The 11,169-nt window shown below is 34.8% G+C and overlaps 1 protein-coding gene across 1 annotated transcript; it reads right to left on the bottom strand.

The window, feature by feature from the left end:
* Window positions 1–631: 631 nt before the first annotated feature.
* On the bottom strand, window positions 632–1,087 carry LOC126722726 (uncharacterized mitochondrial protein AtMg00810-like). Its single transcript, XM_050425876.1, has one exon. It carries the CDS (start codon window positions 1,085–1,087, stop codon window positions 632–634), a length of 456 nt encoding a protein of 151 aa, XP_050281833.1.
* Between the last annotated feature and the right edge of the window lie 10,082 nt (window positions 1,088–11,169).

Raw genomic sequence — 11,169 nt, forward strand, 5'->3', positions numbered from 1 at the left:
AACTGCCTAATCTAATTGGTTCTCAATCGGCAGCAGGTTGATGGCTGCTCCACCCGATCAGGTAGGGTCAATCGCGGGTTGAGCACAAATCCAACCCAACGGGACCTGTGGACAACTCTAATGGTGAATATGCATACCTAATTGCCTTTGTGAGAGTGTCACAAGGAAAAAGTCGACATAGAAGAAGTGTAATAAATTTTCAATAGGAAAGTTGGACACATCAATTTATAAGTTTAATATAGTAAAATTTGTGATCTATGTTGCAAAATTTGTAATATATGTAGCATTTCACATTTCTAAGATATTTTGATGTATTATTGCTATATATGGTGTAAGGTTTTCAGTTATTATGCATATTAGCACTTTATTGTATTTTTGAAATGGAACATTGCAGCTGAGACAACTCTTTAGAATTTATGTTTTAAGCCAAAGTATCAAATATTATCATTCACTCCCATGGTTATGTTATCCTGTGGGTTCCTTATTTTGTATCAGCTTTCATAATTCTTGCTCAAGTAGGTTTGGGAAAAATAGTAAAGTAAGAACTAGCCCAATATGAAAATTCCAGTTGTTCAAGATGAAATCAGAAACTTGCTCAAGCGGGTTTGGGAAAAATTATAAAAGGATATATTCATTGAGTGAATTGTAGCCATGTGAGTTCAGCTGCAGTAGATGCCATGGAGTGGTACTCGGCTTCAGCACTAGACCTAGCAACTATTGATTGTTTCTTAGCATTCCAAGATATACAGTTACCACCAAGGAAAGTGCAAAAACCAATTGTAAAGCGACGACTAGTAGGGCAACCTGCCCAATCTGCATCGGAAAATACATAAAGATCAAGGGTGCTAGAGGCTAAAATGCACATACCAAGGTGAGTAGTACCACAAACATAGCGCAAGATACATTTAACAAGCTTGTAATGGGCCAAGGTAGGAGCATGCATGAATTGACATACAAAGTTAGCACTATAGGAAATGTCAGGTCTTGTGAATGTGAGATACTGAAGACCACCAATAATGCTCCTATAATGAGTAGGATCAAAGTACAATTCATTACAGTTTGGCAAATGTCGACCTTTGGATGGCATGGGTGTGGAGATTGGTTTACAAGAACTCATTGAGGCACGCTCTAAGAGATCTAGTGCATAGCAGTGTGGAGAGAGAAAGAGACCTGTGGGGATTCAATGGACTTCAATACAAAGAAAATGATGAAGAAAGCCAAGGTCTTTAATGGAGAACTCACGTGCTAGTTAAGAGATAAGCCATGTAATTCGAGATGGATCATCACCAGTGACCACCATGTCATCTACGTAGAGAAGTAAAATAAGGATACCACCTTGGGAGTGACAAATGAACAAGCTTGGGTCGGTTGTACTGCAATAGAACCCAAGAGCAAGAAGAAATTCACTAAGTCTATCAAACCAAGCTCTGGGAGCTTGTTTAAGACCATATAAAGCATGACTTAGTTGGCAGGCATGTGTTGGAAGCTTCAAATCAACATATCCAGGTGGTTGTTGCATATACACAGGTTGAGAGAGATGCCCATGAAGAAATGCATTCTTGACATCAAGTTGATGTATTTCCCAGCCTTTCACAACAGCAATTGTAAGAGTGAGTCGAATACTTGCAGGTTTGACAACTGGGGAGAAGGTTTCTGAAAAATCAACACCATCTACTTGGTTGAAGCCCTTGGCTACTAAACGAGCCTTGAGACGTTCAAGAGAGCCATCAGGATTAAGCTTAGCTTTGTAAACCCACTTGCAACCCACCACGTTCATATCAAGTCGATAAGGAACAAGAGTCCAAGTGTGGTTGGTTGCAAGGGCAACAAGTTCCTCATTCATGGCAGTAGCCCAACCGGGATGGCGTTTTGCAGCTGTGATGGATCGTGGTTCTTGTGGGATGTCAAATGAAGCCCGTGCAACATGAAAACCATGATATTTTGGATTAGGCCGAATGATTCCAGCCTTTGACCAAGCGACCATAGTATGGTTGTTTGATGCAATAGGGGTAGGTGATGAAGCAGAAGGAGGGGGCACATCTTGAGAAGTGGACTCCATAATAACATCTAATGGGTTGGAGACTTGAGCAACATTAGATAAGCTTGGAGAAGAGTTAGCCCCAGATGAGAAAGGTGAGGCTAATGACTCAAGTGTGGGCTTCATGATGGAATTTGAAACTAAAGGCTTTGAGAGAGTTGGCGGTGCTAGTGCAGACAAAGATGGTAATGTAGATCTACTAGCTGGAGAATTGCTATCTGAAGATGCAATAGGGGCATTTAGCTCCCAATTTGAAAAGGTGCACATCTCCCCCTCAATTGAATCTTTGTCATAGAGTTTAGTGGGCTCACTATAAGGCAGGATTGTTTCATCAAACACAACATGTCGAGAGATATACACATGTCCAGTTGGTGGATATAGACATTTATAGCCTTTATGCTTTGTGTTGTAACCAATAAACACACAAGGAAGAGATTTTAGCTACAATTTGTTAGTCCGATAATCACCAAGATAAGGAAAACATTTGGAACCCAACACATGGAAAGTAGAGTAATCAGGATGCTTTCCATAAAGTCGAAAGAATGGAGATTGCATTCCAAGGTGTTGAGATGGCAACCGATTAATTAGAAAAACAGTTGTTGAAAAGAAATCCACCCAAAATCGAGGTGGAAGCCGAGCATGAAACATCATGGTTAGGCCCAATTCTGTGATATTATGATGCTTTCGCTCAGTTTTCCTTTTTTTTTTTTCTAGTGTTTTGGGACAGGCAGATTGATGGTGAATGCCTAAGTTGATTAAATTCTTCCTAAACTCATTGGATGCGAATTCTCCCCCTTCATCACTTTGGTAAACACAAATTTTAGCATCAAACTGACATTTTACATATCTGTAAAATTGTTCAAAAGAAGCAAATAAATTTGACTTCTTGTGTAAAGAAAAAAACCATGTGAAGTGTGTATAATCATCAACAAAGATTGCATAAAAACGAAAATGTTCCCTTGATTTTACTGGGGCTGGTCCCCATAAATCACAATGAATTTTGAATAATGGAATCTTTATTTCATTTTCAATAGGCAAGAAAGGCAGCCTACAAGATTTTCCCATCTGACAGCTAGTGCAAACTTTGAAAGACTTGGACTTTGAATTAAAAGAAATAAGATTGCTTGAATGTAAATGATCTATAACTCGTTGGTGTGGATGGCCAAGTTGGTGATGCCAACAATCATTATTAGTCTGCCGAAATCTGTAAGAGAAAAAGGCCTTTGGATCTTCATCAACAGCAAATGGTCCACCTCCATCAAGAGCATACAATCCATCTCGTTTACACACTTTCACTACTATTTGGTTGGTTGTCATGTCCTTTATCACAAAACCAAGACCATCAAATTCAAAAGTGAAAGGAAAATCAGTTGTAAGCTTGCCAATAGAGAGTAGATTTTTCTTTATATCAGGGACCAACAAAACATCATTTAATTTGATAGAAGAAACACCAGTACCAATAGTTGCTTGACCAATATGAGTAATGGGCAAAGTTTGTCCATTTCCAACCATTACACCATCAGATCCATGATAGGGAGTTAAAGAATCAAGATTACCTGGATCGTCTATGATATGATCTGTTGCTCCAGTATCTGGGAACCATTCAGAATCTTGACTATCAGCAATCTTTATAGCTGCAAGTGCTTTTGGGATAGCATCTGGAGAGAATGAATGGTTGAATCGATTAAAGCACTTAAGAGTTGTATGATTCCATTTGTTACAGATCTGACAAATAGGAACCTCATCCTTACTACCAACTGGCTGGTTACGAGACTGTGAGGAATTAAAAGTCTTAGGAGTAGTTTAGTGACCTTGAGCAAAGCCACGTCCTTTGGAATTGAATGATATTTACCCTCCATTATTTTTTCTATTCTTGTTGCTACGTTGGCCATAGAAGACCATTTGAGGAGCTGGTTGTGCATCAAGATTATGCCGTTCAACATAACTCTCTAGGAGAGTAACTATTTCTGAATATGGTAGAACAGGAGGGCGAAGCATAGTGGTGGTGAACATTGCATATTCCTTGCCAAGTCCATTTAGAAGCCACTATGACTTCTTTTGATCTGTAACTGGTTTGCCAATGGTAGCAAGATCATCACAGACAGCTTTGAATCGGCATAAATACACAGCCAAAGTGTCAGTACCTCGAGTCATAGAAGTGAGCCGCTGCTTTAGTGCAAGGCTACGATCAGATGAAACTCATGCAAAGGCATGTACAAGTGCATTCTAGACCTCAACTGCAGTGTTGAGACCGACAACAATGCCAAGGACTTCTTTAGATAGAGTGGCTGTCAACCATCCTTTGACCAGATGGTCAGATTTTCGCCACTTCACAAATGCAGGGTTTGGATGTGGATTGGACTCAGCGTCCATGATAAATTGTGATGGTGGTTTAGTTTCACCTGTAATAAATCCTTGAAGATCATAACTCTCAAGGATGTTTAGCATTTGTGTTTTCCAAAGAAGGAAGTTTGTGGAAGAGAGACGGAGTGATACAAAATTAGCAACATTTTGTGTCACTGGATAAGGGTACTCATCAACTTGAGATGAATTTGATGAGGATGACATGATTGAAAAAGGAAGAAGGAAATCTCTCTATTTCACCAGTGGCTCTGATATCATAAAGAATTTTGAGAACTCTGTCTCACGATTGAGATAGAGAGATTTCTTGTATTTACTTATATAGATAAAATGTTACAAGGTGGGGTCTGCACAACATAACTGAAGTAAATGTAATAAGAGATATATTAGGAAAGAATAAAGGAAATATGGAGGAGATCACGCCTATCCTTGCTGGTCTGCAGAAACTAAGGGTGCCAGCTGTGGTCTTGAATCTTTGTTGTTATCACTTTTCATATTTTTTTGGTAGCTTTTGACAATTATTTTTATCTATTTTGGCAATTTTTTTTACAATTTTTTCATTTTTTTAAGTGAGACCCAAAAAGGGAAATTTTAACAAGCATCGTGTAGTGCTTGTTAACACTATGTAGCTCTATTAGATCAAAACTAACCATTTCTGCAGACAACAAAAAAAATTATATTTATGTTCAAATCTCACAATTTTTTTTAGTTCACTTTAGGTACATAACAGATATTACTAACTTATAAGCATGTTATTGTTGTAAACTATCCATAAAATTGGTTTTTTTTTTTAATGAAAAATACATTAGGTTGTTAAAGCTATTAAATTTCTATCTATTATCATGCTAAAAAAAGAATTCTATATATTATATTATAATAAAGAACTTAAAAATAAAAGATTCAAAATTTCTGAGGTCGAGTATGATGACATCATAATAAATCAATAAATAAATAAAATACATCAATTTTATTAAAATGAGCAATATTGGTTGAAAATATATAAAGAAATTAAAAAAATTTCAAACTTATTTTCACAACTTACATTAGAAAAATAGGAAATTATAAAACATAGAACAGACAGTAAATTACAATTAATATTTATGATGAGAAATGCTAAAAATATTTTAGAGTTATCAAACAGTGCAGAGAGTGTAGAAAGTAGAGTAGAATGGGTGAGTGTATAGTGTAGAGAGTAGAATGCGAAAAATGTGTTTTCTTTTACATTCATTGCAATGCCCTTCTGTTAGGTTCTAAAGACTTAGAATTTTATGTATTTAGAACTCTAATTTGTATTGTTGGCAAACCATGATCAAAACAATGTGTTTAGAAGTGTTTTAGTCTAGCTTAAAGTTGTGCACTTATGTAAAGTTGGAATCGAACTAATGTAGGAAAGCATTATGCCTTTTGGCCTGGCTCGATCGATCGAAGCTTAGGCTCGATCGATCGAAGCTCGGGCAGAATGTTTTTTTGCAGAATTTTCCAACTCAACCCTAGTTGTTTTAAAACGTTTTTAGGGTTTCTTATTTGTCCTAAGTATAAAAGGCAAACCCTAGCCACGTTTTAGTATTGCTCATATTGCGGTTTGTGTAAATCTTTTGTGAGATCTAGAAGAGTTTTCCTTTACACAAACTTAGGGTTTTCAAGGAGAAGATTTATCTACGCCTTGATGATCAACTCGATTGCTGCCATTGAAGCTTAAAGAAAACACAAGCGGGTGTGCTGTATCTGGTGGTGAATCCAAGAAAGAAGGAGTCCGTGGATTCGGAGCTTACACGTGGTCATGTCAGTAAATTCTACTGGTAGGTAGCAATAAGAAGTCGAGCGTGGGAGCTTGTAAGTCTTATTGTATGAATTTCGATTCTTTCAAGTTAGTGGATTCAAGTTTACCTTGAGGATAGTTAGGTCAAATCCTCCCCAGGTTTTTATCGGTTTGGTTTCTTGGATGATCATATCTTGTGTTATTTATTTTTCGCTGCTTTGCATGATTTGATCTTTGTTATTGTGATAACCTAGACTTGTTAAATTGGACTAAGTAACAATTTGGCTAATTACCTAGATTAAATCAATTGTTTTTAAGGGGTCTAAAAACTATCACCTTCTTTGCTACAGTATTCCTTTCCTTTTAGGCGTCAATTTGGCAACAGCTTTTTGTTTGGATATTTGTGGAAATGTATCAACTGTAGCAAAAAAAAAAAAAAAAAAAAAAAAAAAACCCAGACTGCCTATTCATTCAGTTTGTGCATGCTTTTTCTTTTACTTCGATTCTGATTTCTATTTTACTTGAAACATCACCTGCACACACCTCACTTTCTTGGTTATTCGAAAGGGTAACTGACTTGGTTATGTAATGGGTGCCATGTTGTATATGGGGTAATACCCATTGGGAGTTAGGTGTACTAGCATCTATAGTAAATCAAGATCACAGATTTCACCTTCTCAAAAAAAAAAAAAGATCACAGATTTCAGAGATGGTACAGACTCTGTGGTTTTTTAGCTGACAAGAGGAATCATAGTTAAGGTAAATTTTAGCTTTGAAATTCGGTTGTGGGGTTTCAGAGTGAGAGAGAAAGCACACCATGAAAGACAGCAATAATGCCAATGTTCTTTACAGTTTTTTAAAAGAAACCCTCTTTTGTTTCACGAATTTGGCAACTGGTTGAGTCTGAGTTGCAGGTCAATATTTAGTGCACACTTGGGTTTGCTGTACATTGGTTATTACCTTTGTTGCTTTGTATAGTCCTAGGGTTTTATATGTGTTAAGGCGGGTTTCATGCTGTGTTTTGTTTTAGGTGGAATACAAGTTTCTTACTGTTTCAAAAACAAAAAATAATACTCCTAACTTGAAACTTTATCATGATTTTTGTAAAAAATTTTGGAAATTTCGATAAAAATTTATAATATAGTTTCTTTTTTTTGAAAAAAAGATGTAAATGAATACAAGGATGAATTTCCCTAGGCAATAAGGCTACTGGCTATTTATCATATAAGTGAAAGCTTAAAGTGATATTTATCATAATTCTCTTAATTATTCAAAAGTAAAGCGTTACATAATTAAGAATGTATCATATTAGTGGCGTGTTTTTTTTTTTTTTTTTTTTTTGAGAAACTAGTGGCGTGTTTTCTTTTGCACTTTTGTTGTTTTAATTTGGTTTTTGGAACTATATTTTGTGCTAAACTATAGTATATATTAGTTTAAAGTAATTATATACCCCCAGCAGTGTATTCGGCAATAATGCCAATGTTCTTTTCTGTTTTTTCCTCATTTGTTTCACGAATTTGTCAACTGGGTCTATAAGCTCATTGGCTTATGTCAGCCCTAACATCTCTTATCACCTGCTGTTGATTTGTTTTTGTCAATCATCTTTTACTTGATCATATTTTAGCCAGGGTTTTATTAAGGCATACATTCATAAATTAGTTTTTAAAACTTTTTTTTGGAAAAATAAAAAAATTGACTAATTTTTTTTACAACTTTTCAATTTATCATAAAAAATTTCTTAAAATAAATATTTAACATGTGATTTAGCAACACATTAACAGAACCTTTTTAGCAAAAATATGATAAAATGGAGTATTATCAACCAAACAATAGATTAGCCCAAAGGGTAATTGACTTTTTTTTTTTTTTGATTTAGAATAGGAGAAAGTGAAACCTAAACTCAATGCTTAGCGGAATGGAATAAGAACTTAAACTCAGACGGAACTTGATTATATAGAGGGTGCCATTTTGTTGTATATGGGGTAATACCCATAGTGGGTTGTTATTACAAGTCAACTTTAGGTGTACTAGCAGCTATTATAATATAGTTGTGAGGATTCAATCACAGGGAAAATTCTTAGGTAGTCCCAGAGTATAGTGAAATGGTGCTCCCTCTTCTCACATTCATGGTGTCCGGGAGTACCTAAGAATTACATAGAGGGTTCTTTGTTGTCTGTAGGGTAAGTTCAATTGACCATTGTAAACATTGATTCATCTCTTTTCTTGTAATATGTGTAAATATTGTGTAGTTGATATTTAATACAAACGATTGCTGATTCATTGAAGAAAACAAAAACGTAATTATCGACTTTTTATAGTTATCATCCCTTCCAAAAATCCTTTTAATTTTTCTAATTTCTGCCATCTTTTTTGTAAGCAAGTAAAATGAAAAATCCATATATAGGATTATTTAAAAATATTACTCAATTATTTAGGATTATTAATTTGTCATTTGGCTTATGTATCACTATACAGTATACATGCCTGATTTCATTCTTCTATTATGATCATGATTTTAAAAACAGGTATGGTGAAAGAACCGAAAAATGAGTTAATTATTGGTTTTATGGTCGGATTGAGGCCTAACCGATGGTCAAACCGGTGACATTATAAATAATTTAATTAAAATAATTTTTGTTTAAAATTTGAATTTTAATAACTTATATTAAGAAAATATAAAAATTAGAAAAAAGTGTTTTTTTCTCTGTACCACCTTTCTTTTCTTGTTAGTAATGGTTGACAAAACTATTTAAGGTTCGTTTAGTACATGTGTTTAAAAATTGAAAATTGTTATTTGAAAATATTTATGAAAATACATGTAGATGAAAAAATATGTAAAAATACATATAATATTATTTAAAAACTGAAAATTGTTATTTGAAAACACAAACCAAATATCTTTTTAGTATTTAAGATTTATCTTTTAGTTCATACCACCTTTCTTTTCTTGTCAGTAATGGTTGACTATTTAGTATTTAAGTATTATCTTTTAGTTTATATAAATATAATAGTATAACTTTAACTATTTATTTAACCAAGAAAAATTATAAAAAATAAAATAAAATAAAAAAACACCAAAAAAAAACAAAAACAAAAAACCCAAAGTCAGATGACTAGACAAGTCACTGACTTATGAGTTTTGACTCTTTAACAATCTACTTTCCCACTCCGCCACTCTTAGCCACACGTCTACTCTTTATTTATTTATTTATTTATTTTTCTAATACTTCTTGTAAATCTAGTACTCTTATATTTTAAAAATCGGTACGGTGAAAGAATCAAAAAATGTGTTAATTACCGGTTTTATGGTCGGATCGAGGTCCGACTGATGATCGAACCGGTGTCATCATAAATAATATAATTATTATTTATTTAAATTATATAAATAATTAATCATTTTTTTATATACTAAAACTATAAAACCAATAATAATAAATATGTTTCTTTAAAAAAATTACAATTATATAAGTATATAACATCTTTTTAAAGAATTTAACATAACAACGTTACAAAACAATAATCCCTAACATAATAAACTTTCAACAATTGGCCTAAGGTGTAGGGCCTAATCATTTATATAAGGATCTGGGGTGGAAAATGGGGGGTCAATTCAAACCAATTGGCCTAAGGGGCAGGGAATCGTACCTGATATCACTCTTCCATCAAGGCATCAACCCAGTTTGGAAGCTATATCTGCTATCAATACATTAGATAAAATATAATTACAACCCTTTTTCCTATGTCAAATTTCACCTACATGAAAGATCATCAAAGCCCCTTTTTTCCCACATCAATTGGATAAAGGCTACTCATAGAGCAAATTACTTGCATAAACTAAAAAATGATGTACAAAGGGGCTGAATAGCATCATTATCATCATCCTCATTCTCATCTTCTTCATCTTCAACATGAATGGAGAATCTGAGCTAAAGCCGAGAGAAATGATAATAAAAATAAATAAATAAATAAACAGAGAGCAGAGCTGATGAAACCGAGAAGCAGAATCAAAATCAAAATCAAAGGGCGAGACCAAGAAGGAAAAAAGAAAAAGAAAAAAAAAAACCTTCAGATTTAAAGATTTTGGTCGATTTTGTCTATGGCTTTGATGAGGAAGAAGAGAGGGTTATTGGGGTCTTCGGATTTAGAGATGAAAGTGGTGAGTGGAGTGGTTGATCGTTGATGAGAGTGAGCTGGAGTTAAGCTTGAGTGAGGCAGAGAGGCAGAGAGTGAGGCGTTGAGGGCTTGAGGCGAGAGATGATGAGAGTGTGAGAGTCAGAGTGTTTAGTCAGTTAGGCTTTAGGGTTAGTTTTTATGTTTTAGCCAAAACGACGTAGTTTTAGGCTGGGAAAGGACAAAATATCCCAACCGGTCAGTAACCGGTTCGACCATGCCGATTCCCGGTTTTCCAATTGAACCAACCAGTTTTCAAATTTTCTCGGTTTTTAAACTATTTCCGATTTTTTACCATAACTGGACCGGATTGGAGGCCGGTTCTAGGTTGAACCGGTCGAACCGGTCCAGTTTTTAAAACCATGAGCACTCCACTCCGGCACTCCCCACTTTACTTACCATCAAAGACTCTTTATTTAAATTATTTTTCCAATCTTATGGCCTCCACAAAATCCTTATCTTCCTCTCTATCTCAGGAAGTTAGATCCATCCATTATTTATCTCTGCAATACCATCATCAATTCCTCTCATTTCTCTCTTTCTCATTGAAGATCTCTAGATACCCCTTCAAAATGCTAATTTCAATGCCAAGCATGAATATTCAGTCATTTTCTCTCTCTCAAGCATAGCCAATCTTAAGAAAAAAGATTTTGTTGCAACAATCTGTCCTCACCATCAACAAATCTGAGAAAAAAGAAGATTTTTACTGCAAAAAAAGCTTCATTGCAAATCTTTTTCAGCAATTTTACAAAATTGGTTCAACCATACCAGTTTTCGGTTTTACGATTGAACCGATCGGACCGACCGGTCCGGTCTGGTTTTTAAAACTATGATTATGATT

The sequence above is a fragment of the Quercus robur genome, chromosome 4 (genome assembly GCF_932294415.1).
Source record: "Quercus robur chromosome 4, dhQueRobu3.1, whole genome shotgun sequence".
Classification (NCBI taxonomy): domain Eukaryota; kingdom Viridiplantae; phylum Streptophyta; class Magnoliopsida; order Fagales; family Fagaceae; genus Quercus; species Quercus robur.